General features: G+C 39.1%; 1 protein-coding gene across 1 annotated transcript in view; it reads left to right on the forward strand.

The window, feature by feature from the left end:
- Positions 1 to 1,544: 1,544 nt before the first annotated feature.
- LOC122808255 (melatonin receptor type 1A-like) overlaps positions 1,545 to 18,782 on the forward strand; it is a 70,503-nt gene continuing 53,265 nt past the window's right edge. Inside the window, exons 1-2 of the mRNA XM_044079219.1 lie at positions 1,545 to 1,634; positions 3,285 to 3,492. Coding sequence (XP_043935154.1) covers positions 1,545 to 1,634; positions 3,285 to 3,492 — 298 coding nt within the window. The remainder of the gene's footprint in view (positions 1,635 to 3,284; positions 3,493 to 18,782) is intronic.

The following is an 18,782-nucleotide window of genomic DNA, read 5'->3' on the forward strand; positions in this document are numbered from 1 at the left end:
ACTACAGTTTTTATGGCTGAGTCCATTTTATACAACAGATAGTTTTATTTATTTATCAACTAATACATTTCATCACTTTTTGTAGGCATTTTTTGCATAAAGTGTATTGAACACACACACTGTGATTTTATAGGTTCTATTTATTCATTTACCCACTTTAACATAGATTTTTAAAAAAAGATTTTAGGATTGATTAAAGATGCATTAATGTTTTTCAATGTTTTTTAATGTTTATCAATGTTTCTTAATGTTTTTTAACATTTTATTGTTCTACAGAAGTGTTTTTATAACTGCATGGCTTACAATTTTTTAAGAGCATGGCTCAGTGGTTCTGTTTGCACTAGGTTACCAATTAACAATGTATTTGCCTATTAATTTATTTGCCTATCAACTAAGCTGTTAACACATTTGATCATGTGATATTATTACTTGTAGTATATAAATCTGTGTTTTTGTGAGTGCAAACTCATCTTGAAAAAGCCTGGTACTGATGATCTCATATGTTTTTTGTCTTTTATTTTGAATAAATTTGGCAGTGAGCTACAGCTGAACTGGTTCGCTTTTCTCCTTTGCTCTGGATTTTGGTATTCATTGGTTTGGAATTTTTTTTGATTACACTGAATAGCCACTGCATGAGGTTTGAAAGTTTATTTTTCAGGATGACCAGAAGGCAGATTGTTGTGTTATTTGGCTCAATAGAAGCAGTGTGTTTGAGTTTGGAAAGTGCTTTTAGGACTTATCTTGGAAGATTTGAGGAGGGTGTAGATGTAGTTATGTGATCTGAGAATGTAGGAGGGAGAGAGTGATGACTTTAGATTTAAATTTATCTGCAGGTAGATTGTCTATGTCCTCAGGGTCTGAGTATGTGGTATCATTTACTATGAGTTATCTGCAGCACTGGACATTGTTTCTGACATTTCTAACATAGTTTAATAAACTCTGATGATTGTCTATTGTCTGGGTAGCTATTTTACCTCCCATCTAGCTTTGTGTGATTTGATCAGGAAACGGAGATCCTTGTTAAGTTTAACAAGAGCATTTTTGACATTGAGCTTTACATTTAATATTGTCTGCAGTGAGTCTTTTTTTTTACTGTAGAGCCTGTTAATATATGGGATCCACCACAGGTTTAATTTTTAAATTTGGCATAATATTTACTTCAGTGAGGGATGGACGCATCTATGTAACTATTCACATATGCATACAATTTGACGATGAAGGATTCCACTTATGCACTGGATTCATCAGGTTGGAGGAGGCTCTTAAATTTAGTGAGGTCATTACTCAAGTTTAGTAGATTATCCTTCAAATAGCATCTAAACACTGATGTATTTGAAGATGCTTCCAGCTTCAATCTTAGAGAGGTATGACAGATTTATTATCCAATTTGACTAGGGAGGAAGTTACAACTTGTGGGGAACAAGCTGTCTCATAATGGTAAGGACCAAGTCCAGGATTCATTCTACTCTGCTGAGAAGCATACTTACTGGTCCATAGTGTTTGAATTTAGAAGTACAGAAATCTATGGACATATATGTTAAGGGATGTATAAATCTCCTAGTCATGAAGAGGAAGTTGAAGTTCCCAAGGAGAATGATGTTTGGCTTAATGCAGAGGGATTCTATACTAGTCAGGTAAGAGGTATGAGCCAGATGGGACATAGAGGGGATCCTACAGTTACCTATGATGTGATAAGGGATTTTGTTAATGGTACATTTCACATGGAGGAGTTTTAGATCATCACCTTGCCTAATAAGCCTGGAGATGAAATTTTGTTTTATGAATATAGAGACACCGAAAACTGTATTGCCTTTGTCTAGTGTGGTAGACCTGAATACACAATAGATATTGAAAACCTGCACTGATGTGCCACATCTCCATGATGATGCATAAATCCATGCATTCCAGGGATAACAGTACCTGCAGAAAATGTTGATTTGTGTTGGATACTCCTAGCATTCAGCAGCAATACCTGTATGTTATCTGAATTCTGTTAGGTTAAACTGGAAGCTTTAGAAGGATGATGACTAAAAATGCAACATGGAGTGGACAAGGTTTTAGCCAATATACAAAAACCTTATGAAACTGAAAATATGGACATGGCAAATGCTGGTAGTAACTACCAGCAGGTGCAAAGTGCTATTGGGATGTATAACTTTGTTAAAGTCATTATCTCATTAGAAGTAAATTCATGAGACCAAGAAAAAAATGTAGCTTCGCCTATAATTGAACAAGAGAGGATGGATTGAGAAGCAGTTCCTTGATCTCAAAAGATCCAGAACATAATTCTTTAAAATTTTATCTTTGATTTTTTTTTACTGTGTCAATTGATCCTACAGCTTTAGTTCTCTTCCTACATACTCTTAACTATTTATCTTACTATCTCTCTTCTGTCTATCTTATACCTACTTATCTATATATCTCTCTCTATATATAGAGAGTGACAAAGATGCCTGACACTTAAATCAAATAACCCAAGTGCTGGAGAAACTAGCAGATAAGGGTAGTAAATGCCTGACACTGGCTTGAGGGAGACAGTCTGACCTGCTGCCTAACTGGTACCTAGAGTAGGTGGATGTCCACACCCACCAAACAATGTGTTTCACAATCGACACTTTTGAAATCATGCATAGAAGCATGATATGCTTTTTAGGGTAGTAGTCTAGAGTCACACGTACATTGCATGCAGCTGGAGCTTCAGGAATTTGGTCAGCATAAAGTACATCACCTTTCATGGCTGCCTGTATGATACCATCTCCAGTCTGCTTTTACCCTTCCTAGTGGTCACTACAGTGGCCATTCCATTATGATAATGGAATAAATAGGATTAAGGCTATTAGGAGGAGGATGACTGTTGACAAGATGCAGAAGGGAGGACTCTGAAAAAAAAAAAAATCAAATAAATAAATTGTTATCATTTGCATTGAGTGTATATAAGATGGCATACTGATGCCGAACAAATCTTTGATGTAGCCAGAAAGTCTGAATGGGTAACCCAATGAAGACATTTTGATGGAGGGAAAACACCCCACATTTCTGAATCATAAAATCATATAACTGTCTTTAAAACTGCCAAACTTTGGAGCAAATTATATACTTTCCAATAGGCTTCCTTCTGAGACATTCCAAACTTGAACAAATCAGATTGGGAAGTTAAAAACTGACAGAATGTATAACATCTGCTTGGGTTATTCACATGCTTATTTATTGCTAGTCTTGTACATGATCTGATAATTAGTGAGAAGAGAAATACACTTAATTTTCCTCTGATAAATATTTTTCAGCATGTTACCAAAATGTCTGTCATGAATACGAGTTGTGATGACTGCTGGATCCAAGGAACAAATTATAGTTACCGTTTAACTAAGCAGACCTCAGCTATGGAGATGTATCTTTTGGTCACTGTGTTGAGTTTCACTATAGTGACAGACATCATTGGAAATGGTCTGGTGATTTTTTCAGTTCTGAGAAGCAAAAAGCTAAGAAATCCTGGTAAGTGGTTATTTTTACAGAGCAACCTATAATATTGTTATAATTATTTTCAGTTTAGTAAAGTTTAACATGAGCGCATTCATTAGATTTTAAAGTAGTTCATTTGCTCTACATTTATTGTAATGTAAATAACTCAAAGTGCTCTTAAACTCAGATTTGTTTTTCACAAACTTTTAAGTATTATCAGAAATGTCACACTAAACATACAATTCTGTAATTTTAAACTTCACAGTAGTTTTGCATTTTTATAACACTCTTTATGACAAGAGTGAGATCTTGATCAAGCTTTGTCTTTGCTGACAAACATATTTTATAGCTATTCTGATTATCTACATAGAGCCTGATGTAATTCATAGATCTTGTTAATCAGCTCAAGCATTATCTGCGGAATTCAAGTATAAACTGATAAGACTGGTAGCTGGAATGCAACATGAAGATAACTTCATGAAAACACTTTTGTATGATGTAATGTGCAATAGTCATCTCTTGTGAGTTCATAATGTTTTTCTGAATTGTGAAACGCATGCGTAATAAAAAAAAAAGACTGTAAACATTGGTAAGCATGAAAAAGATGCATGTAAGGTATATTCTCGTATAAGGTATGCATATATGAACCATGCAAAACAATGTGGTGTTGACGTATACAGTGAAGAGAGTTGTGCTAGAATGTATGCTTTGCACTGCATAAAAAAATAGAGCAAATATACAAAACAGGGACTGTAGGATAAAAGAGTAACAAACCCATGCTGTCCAATAAACAGCACTATCCAAGTATGAATGAAAGATGGCACATTGGATCACTGCAGGCATGGTTTGAATTTGCTCCCAACCAATGATTCACTGCATGTGGTGTATATTTTTTCCCCAAAATTATGTCATCTTTGAGTTAGTATAATTAAAGTAGGGGTGTATGGGTCAAAACCTCTCATACTGGGGTGCAAAATACTTTTGAAGTTGATTTCCACTGTCTGAAGTTTTCTAGTAATTGTAGTTCAACAAGATGAGTGCTCATTGAAATGCTATTTATGTTATTTACATACAAAACAAGCACACACACACACACACACACACACACACACACACACACACACACACACACACACACACACACACACACACACACACTTTCCAAAAGTCAAACATACCTCTTATGCTGTGCTGATGATGCCATAAGAAGGCAGAAACATGCATGTCCACAGCTAAAGGGTTTGGCTTTATTGGCCTAAAATTGTCCATAAACAGACTTAAAAGTAAAAGAAAAAGTCATGGACATTCAGAATTGCCATTTAGCTTAAACATCCGATATCCTTAAAGGGTAATTTGCATATATCCCATGCTGCCTCTTATACAAGAGGTTTAAGGTATTACACAGTGGAAAGTCTAGCTTTGCTAGATTTTTCTTTTTGTGTTTTTTTTTTACCAATTGGTTTTCCTGTGTGACCTTTTTACTCATTATTTTACCTTTGTGTAGTGGGGTAATGATGGATTTCTTCCAGATGTTAGAGACTTGTGACTCTTTAATGGATCAATTGATTGGGATACTTACAGGGTAAGCAATTGCATCTGCAGCAAGTTTTAACTACTCTGAAAAAAGATTGTCAAAGGAAAGAGAACAAGGTTTTAGTTTGAGAAGGTGCTTATGTATTAATGTAGTAGGTAGCGGTTGTAATTAATATGGGTGAGATGGAGTACTAGATGTAGAAGTAATATGGAGAGGGAGGAGGGTGTGCTGGTGTTTTTGAAAGGTGTTTAAAAAGATGTGGAGTTTGATTGTCAGTGGAGTTAGAATTTGTGTTAGTGGTAGAGTTTGTTACTAACTTAAGTATGCTATCTATAAAGTGGGTGTTGAACATTTCAAATATTTGGGAGGGTGTTTTATCTGTGGAAGGTGATCAATTTTGTTTTAAGCCTGGGGTAAGGAGTCTTGAGATGGTTTTCTAGGAATTTTGGGGTTATTTTTGTGGTTGGCCATTTGTTGGAGAAGTAGTTTTTCTTGTCTGTGATTACTAGCTTTTTTTTGCATTGTTAGGTTTTAGCGTACTTATACTTTAGTAAATTTTGTGCCATTTTTATCTTTATACCATTGTTTCCAGGCTTGGTCTATGATCTGTAGTATTTGTTTTATGCTTTCAGTTAGCCATGATGCATGATTTGTTTTTGTTCTTTTTTGTGTATAGAGCGGCTAGGCTGTTAGTTTATTGAAGTAGTTGATGGCATTATCTAGTGGTAGTGTTTTAGTGGGGACCAGTTGTTAGATTTTGAAATGGTATTAAATAGTTGTTTGTTAAAGTTTGTTAGGTTTCTGGATCATTTTTAGGTGTGGGTTTTAAGTAACTGAAGGGTGGTCCTATAGGTATAGGTGGAATGATGGTCACTATTAGGGAGGATACTAGAATTGGAATATTTGTGAGGATCAGACACCAGGACCTAGTCGGGGGTACCTCCTAGGTTATTACTGTTTTGCATTCTAGTGGGATTGGTGATGAGTTGTCTGATTCCATAAAGGTTAATGCTATTTAATGGGGAGTCTGTGATTAAATTTTGCCAGTTGATGTTGACATAGCCCATGATAATTGTTTCATTGGAAATATTTTCAGATATCCAAGAGAGAATGTCTTCTAGGATAGGAATGTTTTGGCCAGAATTATGTACAGTACTGCTATACATAGTTGTTTGGTATTATTTATTTGTAAAGATGCAATATGAATTTCAGTATTGCTAAATGATGGAACTGGTTTGGAAAGAGGTAGTAGTGTGTTATTGGGATAGATTAATGCTACTCTGCCTGCTTTTTTATGGGTTCTGTCAGTTCTTAGTATGTTGAATCCTGGGGGTACTATTTCATTGTCTTGGATATGTGTGGTTTTAACCATGCTTCTGTAACTGTTAATATGTCTAGGGAGCATTGCGTTAGCCAGAAATGAAATTCTGTTATTTTATTACAGATGCTATGTATGTGCAGTGTTACTAGCAGCAGATTTTTTGATGGGGGGATTGAGCAGGAGCAGGTGTATGGAGGATCCTGGGTTGGGGTGGATGTCCCCTCATTGGGATAGTTTGCAGTGATGGGGAGGAGTAGTTTAAGGCATGTGGACTTTTTAGTATGAGTAGACAATGTAAAAATCAGATTTGTATTCAGTAGTGGATGATAGGGCTTTTAGTTTTGAGATGTGTATAGTATGAGGTTCATTTAGGTTGGCACATATATTAGAAAAGCTATTTGTGTGTTTTTCCAAGGGTGAAGGCAAAGTGGATGTCTATGCGTGTATGTGAGACTTACTGATGTGTAAAGAAATACCCACAGGTACTCTTACAACACACGCAAAATATTGATTAGTTGCAGTGCAATGATGTCATTGCCAGAGATGTAAAAGGTGCATTTGCACAATATATTTCCATCCTCCATATGCTGCACCCTCTATTCAACTTGCAAACTTGATGATGCACTCAGCAGAAAACATAAAAATCAGTGAGAATCCTTGTGTGCAAATATCAGTGAGAATTATTGTGCACTTAACATGCCACACAGTAATTGTGCATGCTAATTAGTATATGCAACACAACTGCACCTGTTTTCTGATTTCTAGTTTGAAGGGCTTTATACAGATATAATCACACCATGATCCAAAGAATGTGTTATTTGAGATGCATAACCATTAGAGAAGCCAAAAGTGAGGCCTGTCCTCTATTCATATTTAATTGGTGTCACATGGCTGACCTCTTTGTGATAGCCTCATACACCAGATACATACTAGAAAGTATTTCTGAAAGCATTTGTCACTGAGAAATGTACTGTTTCTATGAGCTATTTTAGTGCATCATCCAACAATTATTCACTTTATTTCTCATCACATTTCTGTTGTCCCTAGTAGACCTTGATATGATCTGGCATCTGTATAATGGCGTCTTTATTTTTATAGACAGGCAATTTTCTGATGCTATTCTGCATACATGTGTGGGGATGCATATAGGCTGGTAAATATACTTAAGAAGAATGTAAAATAAACTCCATGACATACATGCCTACCTTACCACATAAACTCCTGATGTAGTCATAGCTACTGAAACCTAGTTAAAAAAAAACAAAATAAAGGATAATTAGATCACCCGCCCACCCCCACCTCAGGATATAATATATTCAGGCATGACAGACCAAACAAGTGTGCAGGTGGAGTAGCAGCAACTATACACAATTCCCTACTATCACCTTACAACAGGAAATACATAAATTTAACAATGCTAAGTTTCTAATAACACTCCTAAAAGCCAACAATAGGAAACTTATGTTTAACAGCAATTTATATACCACCAGGGAATAACAGCTATACTCTGAAAACATCCTATATTGGATAAGCCAACAAATTAACCATGAAACTATAATACATAGAGACTTAAATGTAGACTGACAGCTCATAGATTCCATTACTCCTACTGAAGGAAACTATAATACTTAGAGACATAAATGTAGACTGGCAGCTCATAAATTCCTCTACCCCCACTGAATCCATAAACTTGTACAACTTCAAACAATTAATATCCACACTTAGTAGAATCCATAAAACTTCAGGGAGTTACTCAATATTAGAGTGGATCTTTACAAGCAAAACAGACAAATTGACAAAAGTAGGCTGCCTCTCAGATAGCATAAGTGACCACATACCAACATATGTCATTAGAGCCAATCATAACCTAAACAAACATATTATCTATAATCAAATGTGAAATACAACCAATTTCAGCAAAAAATACTTCCAATGAAACACAAAAACAATATAACTGGAATATACCTAGAACAATGCCACTAGATACTGCTGTAGAATACTTTAATAAATTATTCTTACAGACCTTAAATAATCTAGCACCAGTACATAATAAAAGAGTAAAGTCTAACCTCACACCATGGCTAACAAAAGAAACAAAAAAACTCATGATAAAAAGGGATAAAACCTGAAAAAAATGGCCTGAAATAGAACTCAAAATGCCTTCCAGCTATTTAGACATCTTAGAAGCCTTGCAAAACTCCATGTCAAACAGGACAAGCAAAAATACTATACCAACCTACAAGATAAACATCATAAGAACCCCAAAAAACATTTGGTCATCACTAAAGAAACTAAGACCACCACTCCCTCTCCAAAAACAGATGATACAACAGGCTCTGTCCCCACACAGTTTAATTCCTACTTTATGCAATCAATATTCTCTCTCTAAGGCACTAATACATTTGCCACCTCTCTCTACTCTTTTCCAACCAAAACCACCCATAGATCTTCAGTTTTAGTCCAGTGTCCACCTCACTCATAACGAAGATGTTTCTTAAACTAAAAACTACCTCTGTAGCTGTAGACAAACTACCATCAGGCTACCTAAAATGACACAGAAGTCATAACCTTTCCTGGGTCCATACTAATTAATAAATCCATAGCAAAAAGCTACTTCCTATCGCTGTGGAAAAAAATCCTACATTACACCACTGCACAAAGATATCGCTGTGGAAAAAAATCCTACATTACACCACTGCACAAAGATAGCATATCTACAGAGTTTAATAACTACAGACCAATAGTGATTCTCTCCTCCCTCTCCAAAATATTAGAGAAATGCATCCATATACAGCTGATGCAATAACTAACCTCGAATAACCTCCTCTCAGAAACACAACATGGCTTTAGGCCCCAGCGCAGAACTGCTACTGCTCTACTACATTTCACCAATGTAATAAACCAACGTAGAAACAATGGTCTGCTTGTGTCCACCATGTTCGTACTTGTCAAAGGCATGTGATACTGTCTCACACCAGCAACTGGTCATTCAATTCTCCTCAACAGGACTTTCACTATACTTCTTGTCATAGCTACTTAGCTAGCTATCTGAAAGACAAGCCATTAAATGGCAACAAACTTACTCATCCTTTCAACCAGTTACTATAGACATCCCTCAGGGCTCTATCCTTATTTAATATACTTAATAATAACCTTCACACCTCCACTCACCATGTTAGTTTAATTCAGTACACAGAAGATTCAACATCAATATGGGCTGCCTCAACAGTTAATAAGCTGCAAGACATTATCCAAAAATCATACTTCTCTGTAAAAATATGGCTAAAAGAAACATACCTCTTAGTCAAACCCAAGAAAACTAAGTTAATGCTTTTTACCTCAAGTTGCCAAAATCAAAAGCAATCTTTCATCATGAAGTCATCAAATAATACTATCACTGAAACTGTAACTCATACTAAACTTCAAAGTGTCATAATAGATAACAATCTCAAATATGACCAGCATATACTGCACACCATTAAATCTACACACCAGAAATTAAGCTCCTTTTATAGGATCAATGGATTCCATACAGATACTGCGAGAAATACTCTAGACACCACCTTCTTACTGCCAACTCTCTTAAACAGTGCTGTTATGCTAACAAATTTAAACAATTCTCAAATGAAGACCTTCACCTTCTGCTACAATAAAAGAGCTAAACTTGTCACCATATTCCCAATAGGACTCATCATTATCACAGTTTAAAGCAATTAAACTGGTTTGAAATACATAACTACCCAACATATTCACAACTAACTACAGCGCACAAACTCACTCATCATCCAAAAAAATACCCTGCACTACAAAACTTATTACTGCCCTACTGTCCAGCAAGGGACCTCTGTTGTAGTAACAGATTTAAATATAAATAAAATAATGTTACAGGAGACTCGCTCTGCTCCCAATATGTTGATAAATTCTAGAACAGTATCCCCACACAAATAAAACTCCAACAAACTCAATAGTTTTAAACCATTACTTAAACAATATCTTAACTAGTCCTGTTCCTGCACATGCTCATCACGAGGTTAATACGCTGTGCTCATTGTGTGATACTATCCAAACACTCTCCTTAAACTGAAATGTGAAGTTGTTAAATCTCGCCGTTTATTCTCACTGATGGGTTCGGAGCCGATCCTCGGCTTCGACACGGCCCATAGCAAAGCTCAAGGTTTGCCAGTAGCTCGAGACCAAGCCCCTTATCCCACAATGCACTGCTGGAATTACCTCAAATCTAGTTTGCTGTGGCAAGAGAGATCTTGGTGATCCAGCTAGCTTGGACCATTTGTGGAAAAAAATAGCAAGTTTTTGAGAAAAATCTTCTTTTTTTCTCTTAGATATTTTCATATATATGGTTTGAGTATTAGTGTTAAAATTTTAATAATAGAATCAGTAGTTTCTGATAGTTAGTGCCCTGTTGGCTTAGTCGTTTTGTGTGGGCCTTTTAGCCCTATTTAGAGTTAATAATCACTATTTTCTTCTAGTCAGGTTTTTTCTCAGTGGGCCTGTTTAGCCCCGTATTTGTAATTTATAGTTTAACTCTGTCATAGATAGTGCCCGGTTTGGGCTTAGTTGCTTTCCTTAGTTAGTGTGGGTCTTTACAAAGAAAGGAAGGTCTTCACACTATTAGTTTCAGCATGCTGTTTTTTGTATTGTACTATTTAGTATGTCGGATGACAAGGAAAAGTCCCATCCTAACTCTAGATTCAAGAAATGCCCAGATTTTGGTCAGAAAATGTCCGTCACTGACGGACACATTCAATGTGTTTACTGTCTGGGGGCTAAACACCTTCAAGACACTTGCAGCATTTGCCATTCCTTTTCTTCAAGAGTCCTCTTGGAGAGAAGGCAGAAGCTAATTGACAGGGGATTACTGCAGCATTCATTTTCTGAGGTGTTGAGTAGCCAGGAAGGTGCTAGCATTTCGTCCAAATCCTCCAAATCTTCAAAATACTTCAGATTCCAAAGTTGCAAAAAAGGCAAGAACTTCAGAGGGTACAGGGTCATTGGTTTCACAAAACTCAGAACTGAGTGTCCCTTTGATTCAGAGCCAGCTCCCAGTCTTGGAGCTGGTCTCTGAGGTTCCCTCTTCTCCTCTGCTCCAGTCAGCACCTTCGGTGCATTCATCTAAGTCTTCAGTCAGCCTTTTGGATTTGGACATGGATCGGCTAGTGCAGAAGCTTTTACAGGCACCAGGACGTGCCAAATTGTTGTTGGCCCAGACTACCTCGCCGGTGCCGAAGACCATTGAACCAAATTTGTCTACTCCTCCTCTGAGCTGTACTGGACCCTCGGAGCTGAAGGAGCCCAGACAGATGATTGTTGAACCCTTGGAGCCGATACCCACACTGGTGTTATTGGCTCCATCTACTCGGATGTCCTCGGCGCCGACTGAGGTCTCTAGGAGCCGACACTCTCCCATCGGGTCCAGGGAGGATAGTCGGATCGATTTGCCAATGCCAACTCTTCCTCTTGGGGCTTCGGCTCGGATGAGCTCGGCTCCTACCTCGGGCTCGGAGCCCATGGTTTCGGTGCGGGAGGATTGGATAGTCCTTTCGGGTCCATCTACCCCTTTTCGTCGGAGCCATGGCGCCTTCAATGCTATGAGTAGAGTCCTGTCTCCCAAGACAACATCAGCATCAGTTCAGCCTTCCCTTTCCCCTCAAGCTTCTATGTCTGCTTCTTCATCTACCAGTCCCCCTAAGCGTAGAGACCCTGAGCCTCAAGTACCCCCACAGGGCGTCCCCTGCTCTTCTGAGACCTCCCCAGATCCCCCCATTGAGGAGGTGCCCAGGAAGAGACTGCGCAAGAGGAGGCACTTAGACACCCCACAGGAGTCTTTGACATCTGACACGGACTTGAATGAGTCAGAAGCGTCCCATCGATCCCCCTCTGAGGATATCTCCTTTGCAGAGATATTAGAGATCCTTAGTCAGAGGGGCAATTGGCATTCCAAGACCCCTACTGAGGATGAGTCCGTGCTCTTGAAGGCTTTTGGGTCTCAACCTTCCACTTCTTGGGTGTCTCCGCCTTATGATGAGCTCATGGAACTGATCTCTCATAAGGCGTGGGAGTCACCGGAGGCCATGGAACCTGTCCCTCGCAAGCCAAATAAATTCATGTCTGCCCCAGTGGACAAGCCATTTTTGACCAAGGGAGTGCCTGTTGATGTCAGGGTGGTAGCTGCAACCACCAAAAAGGAAGTGTCTGAAACATCTGCATCTATCCATCCCTCTAACAGAGATTCTAGGATCATGGGTAGATAAGGGAAACGCATGTTTAGTTCAGTGACTTTTTCTCTGTGATCACTGAACTACTTAACCCATTTTACAAGACTACAAAGAGATCTCCTGAAAGAGCTAGGAGATACTCTCCAGGGTACGGTAGCTGCAGGGGTTGCCGACAAAGTCAACACACAGTTCGCTACCCTAAACTCAGTTGTAAACTCGTCCATGCATCTTATATCTTATGCAGCTGATGGTTCAAGTAGAGTTGCTAGTTCAGGCATTGCTCTCTGAAGATAAGCCTGGATGCATCTCTGTTCCTTTGTGGAACCCTTTAAATCTTCCTTTATCAACACTCCATTTGATGGCTCATCACTGCTTGGGCCTAAAGTAAAAAAACTTTAACCAGGTGTGAGCAGGAAGGCAAGACCTTATCTGCCATTGGAGTCCATTTTTCTACCCCTACTCAGCCCTACCCTAAGGGCCCTAGGGGAGGGAAAATGTGGTTCCGAAAAGCACAGGGAGCCTTTCAGGACACACGTGGAGAAACCCCTCTAGAGGCAGAGGAGGGGGTTATAACAGAAGACGCCGCCCCCGCTCAGAGGGGGTCCGCAGCAACAGGGTGACAGGGGTCATTTCTCTTGTCAACCCTACCAGTGGTCCTGAAAGGGGGCCTGGCTGTTTCGCTCTGGAGGCAGTCGGGGGTTGCTTGTCTTTGTACCCAGAAGCCTGGCTAAACATAACATCAGATAAATGGGTACAAGGCATCATTTCCAGAGGAAATTTCATACCGTTCTCTTCCCCTTCCATTCCTGTAAACAGAATCCCAGATGTTCCACCCAGTCTCAGGGAACAAGCAATCGAAGAGGTCCACAAATTGTTAGAAAAAAGAGTCATCCAACCAGTCACAGCAGACAAAGTTGGATTCGGAACTTACTCAAGATTCTTTTTGGTACCAAAGAAAACAGGGGACTGGAGACCTATCTTGGACCTCAGCAGATTCAACCAGTTCATAAAGAAAGAGAAGTTCCGAATGGTCATGCTTCAGTCCATTCTTCCCTTCCTAGGGAAAGGTGATTGGATGTGCTCCATAGATCTCAAGGACGCATACTATCACATAAAGATGAACAAATGCTCCAGAGATCACCTGGTCTTCCAGCTGGGAGCCAATCATTATTAGTTCTGAGCCCTGCCCTTTGGTCTCACTACAGCCCCCAGAGTGTTCACCAAATGCATGGCAGTGGTCACGGCTCACCTGAGGTGTCTAGGATTCCAGGTGTTTCCATACCTAGATGATTGGCACCTCACCGCTACCATCAGGCATCAATTGACTCAGGCAACACAATACACTCTGACACTCTGCCATCAATTAGGCATTACAATCAACTTCAAAAAGTCTGCCTTATCGCCATCGCAGCATACCATTTTTATAGGAACAGAGTTAGATACCTCAACTACCACTCTATGTCTTCCAATTGAAAGAGTCTCACTTCTCCACCGACACATCAGCTCACTATTGTCAAAGAACAAAGTTACAGCAGCAGAGGTCTTGAAGGTGCTAGGTTTGATGGCGGCAGCAATCCTGGCTATACCACTCACAAGGATGCATATGCGAATTCTTCAATGGCTCCTCTTTGCTCAGTGGTCTTACCAGAAACTACCAATGCACCACATGATTCTCATCATGGATTCTTGCAAGAGAGACCTTCAGTGGTGGTTGGCATCTCTTCATGTCACAATCAGAAGACCCTTTGTTCTACCCCCCAGTAGCCACTGTGACCACGGACACTTCCCTGATAGGGTGGGGGGGCATTTTCAGGGAAAGACTGCCCAAGGCACATGGACGGATCAAGAGTCACATCTGCATATCAATGTTCTAGAGTTGAGAGTGGTACTTCTGGCGTTGCAGTACTTTCAGGACTCTCTTCCTCTAGGAACTATTGCAATTCAGATGGACAACATGTCAGTAGTCTGGTACTTGAACAAGCAAGGTGGAACCAAGTCTTGCCCCCTTTGTCGAGAAGCCCTCAGGGTCTGGCAATGGGCTGTGTCATCCCAGCTTTTTCTGTTAGCAATGCACATCCCAGGGAAATCCAATGTGATAGCGGACAAGCTAAGCAGGGCGATATTGCTCCCTCATGAGTGGTCTCTCAAACAACAGGTTGCGGAGTTGATTTTCCGCAAATGGGGCCAGCCTTGCTGCGACCTCTTTGCCAGCCACATCAATTCAAAATGCAGAAGCAACTTTGCCCTAATACCTCCGGGACATCCCCCGAGAGATGCACTCTTACACGATTGGCCCCCGGGTCTCCTTTATGCATTCCCACCCTTCCCATTGGTACCCAGATTTTTACAGAAAGCAAAATCGCTGGGAAGGACTGTTATCCTCATAGCCCCCTACTGGCCTCAACAGATTTGGTTCCCATTTCTCCACCATCACCTGTTGGAAGATCCATGGATCCTGGACCCAGTTCTAGACCTTCTGACGCACCCGTCAGGGGACCTCCATCCTTCCCTGCAGTCCCTGAAACTGACTGCTTGGCTAATCCACTTCCCCTAATTGCCAGGCTTCATTTGATTTCAGAAGATACAAGACAAATTCTCTTGTCTTCTCACAAGCCATCCACCAGGAAATTATACTGCAGTAAGTGGAAAAGGTTCTCAATTTGGGCCAACACACAGAAAATTGACCCTTTCTGAGCTCTGCTATCATCCATTTTAGAATTTTTGACAAAGATTTTTAAGGCGGGGCAGCAGCTGCTACAGTTCGAGTCCAGTTAGCTGCCATCTCAAATTTCCAACTTGGATTTGGTGGCTTGAATGTTATGGGCCATAAGTTATCTAATACTTTTCTTAAAGGTGTTCTTCACATGAGACCTCCTGTCAAAATTCCTTATTCTCCCTGGAATTTGAACTTTATGCTGTCTCAAATTATTCTCTCCCCTTTTGAATCAGCATCTTCTTGTGATCTCATGTATTTATCCTGGAAAACAATTTTTCTAGTGGCCATTACTTCTGCCTTCAGAGTGTCAGAACTCCAAGCATTATATGTCAGCCACCTTACATGATTTTCCATGCTGATAGAGTATCTCTCAGAACAAACCCCTCCTTTTTGCCTAATGTCTGTTCTGAATCCAATATCAATCAGGTCATTGAGCTGCCAGTCTTTTTTTCCCAGCCACTCTAACAAATTGGAATACATGCTGCACAAACTTGATGCACACAGACAGCTCAGATTTAATCTTGACAGAACTAAGGATATTAGAAAATCAGATCAACATTTTGTATCCTTTTCAGAAGCCAGAAAAGGTAATCCAGTGGCTAAAACAACTTTATCTAAATGGTTATCAGATTGTTTATCCTTTGTTTATGCGAATGCTAGCATGCCATTGACACACAAACCTAAGGCTCATTCTACCAGAGCCATTTCTACATCTTCTACCTTTCAAGCTAAATTGCCCCTTGACAATATTTGTGCTGCAGCCACTTGGTCTAAGCCTCATACCTTTATCACACATTACAAAGTAGATAAGGCTTCCAGGGACAGGTCTTCCTTTGGTTCCATGGTACTGAAAAACATACTTCCATGAGCCACCCAAGACTGAGGGTGCTAGGGACACCACCCATCAGTGAGAATAAATGACGAGATTTAACAACTTCACATAAAGAAGTTATGTACTTACCATAACGTTCCATGTGAGTTGTTTATCTTGCCTTTATTCTCACGTCCCTCCCTCCTTCCCCCTCCTGGCTGACAGTTGACTTAGAGGCTACTACCATCCTGATTATTCAATACTTCCTCTTCCCTTTCTGGAAGTGCTTCCTTGTAGAAATAAATAAAAGGGTATATATACTTGCAACAAACAAGATCTGAGGTAATTCCAGCAGTGCATTCTGGGATAAGGGGCTTGGTCTCAAGCTACTGGCAAACCTTGAGCTTTGCTATATCAGTGAGAATAAAGGCAAGATAAACAACTCACATGGAACGTTATGGTAAGTACATAACTTCTTTTTCTCTCAACCTCTCACTGAAATGACAAAACAAATTTTATACATAATTGCTGTCTGTACAATCCACTAATTTGGATGTGGCCTTTCTCTTTAGTAACTTCTACCTGTGTAAAATCTTAAAATGAGTACTGTATGTATATAAATGTAAATAATATATATATATATATATATATATATATATATATATATATATATATATATGTTGTTGTTGTGTCGAACTCTGGTCTGCTTATGATTGGCAGTAGATTTTACATGCCGAGTTGCCAGCTCTGGCCTTTACAACCTTCACGTAAGGTACACCCATTCATGCATGTCTCCACACAGAAGACGCTCTAGCTGAGAATCGAACAGATATATATATTTATCAACAATGTTCCATTACTCCTGCCACTGCCGATATATCAGACTCAAAGGACTGATAATATTCTTGTGTGTCAGAGATAGACACTGGCATACTTACAGTCATGCTACCATGTTGATTGTTGTGTATATGTATATGTATATGTATATGTATATGTATATATAGAACAGACCCTCCTGAAATAATTGAGTACTGCGTGAAGACTGAGGCAATACATCTGTTCTAGGATTTAATGCTACAATTAATTACAGTACTGATAGTTTAGATTGAGTAGTAGAGACAAGACACCAGCAGAAAAAGGTTGAACCAAGTTTATTATATAAAGTAGCTACAAACTAACACAGTTGTCTGCATTTTAGGCATTTTGCCTTTCTATTATGAGATAACCATAGGCAATTTCAAGGAAAGCAGCATCTGACCTGACTGGGACCTTTGCATGTCTATTTGACAAAACTTTCTGTTTTCAAATGTACTGTGTGTAATATCAATACAGTTACTCAAAGAGCTTTAATCAGGCACTGATGTTCAAAATATGTCCTAAATATACAAGTTCTAAAATTGTGATATTTTATTCCATTTTTATCTGGTGATTCAGTCCGGGATTATACAATTAAAAGCGTAGCCTTAAAAAAGTCAAAATGCTAGAAACAAAACATTCTGATCACACTGCATAGTCTCCCCCCCCACAAGTCTGGTATATACATCACATTTTCTCATGCATGCTATTGCTGGAATAATGATATTTTGAGATTTACACAGCTATTTTCATGGCTTAGTTCACCATTTCTTAGAGATGGGCTCAGTTCATTCTGCAATGAGTTCCTTCTCTGTGTATTATGAAACTCAGAGCAGGTATGGCTTAATAATTCTTTAGTGGAGCTAAGAAAACTCTTAATATTACACAACTAATATCTAGGCTTCCGGTTCCAGTCACAGAAATATATACATCACACATTAGAGCTCCAGCTGACAACACTTTTTAAACGTGCAGCTATAATGAGGATACACTCAGCTTTGCATTTGTAAAGTTACTTGTGTACTGGAGAGTTGCTTATATGCTGCCCAAGAAGTCTGAATCCAAAGTGGAAGCTAATTTAAATATGTTGTGGTCTCTTACCTCTGCCAAACATAATGCATCTAATGTGGCAGCACCTACATCATCTGTACCCCAAACCAGTGTCTGAGCACCAGAGTTGTAGCTAATCATCATGCCAAATCACTGACCTCGGAGACTGCACTTCTTATTTCCTCCATAAACCACCTAAAGGTCTCAGTGGATACTTTTCAAACTACCCTGTTCACACAAAATTCTGGCAAAAGGGAAAGTTTGGCTGCCACTGATCTATTTTCTTAAAGGAAAGAGAATTAAGGGTACCATACTATATCCATCTATTTATCCCAAGAGAATCCACACATATTTCAGCATCTGAAAGAAGCCATACTCTATTTAAAACAGAAAGTGGATATAGCTGTCCTGGACCACATGGACTGGACACCTGATATGGTAAAGTAGGAAGTGGGACAATTGGTTCAACTCAGATTCACCAAACCCTAACAGACACAGATCAACTACTGCATATTTAGATCAAATGCTTGGTCTAGCAATATCAACAAAGCTCTTGAAAGTTTGTTTAATATGACCTAACTTAGCATCATATAGTTAGCAGGTAACATATTTCCATACTCCATTTTTACTTGTTAAAGCTAAGCACATCGCAGAATTGCTGAGTTATTATAGCCATCCTAATTGCTGTGTAATTTATTATTACTGTATTAATAATCTTTGTTCTCAGAACTAGCAGTGCAATAGTTGTACATATCATTGCTTTATATGAAAGTTTCCCTGGAACTTTTTGGCTGGAGTGCTCA

The sequence above is a fragment of the Protopterus annectens genome, chromosome 8.part0 (genome assembly GCF_019279795.1).
Source record: "Protopterus annectens isolate FY-2018-M chromosome 8.part0, PAN1.0, whole genome shotgun sequence".
NCBI lineage: Eukaryota > Metazoa > Chordata > Ceratodontiformes > Protopteridae > Protopterus > Protopterus annectens.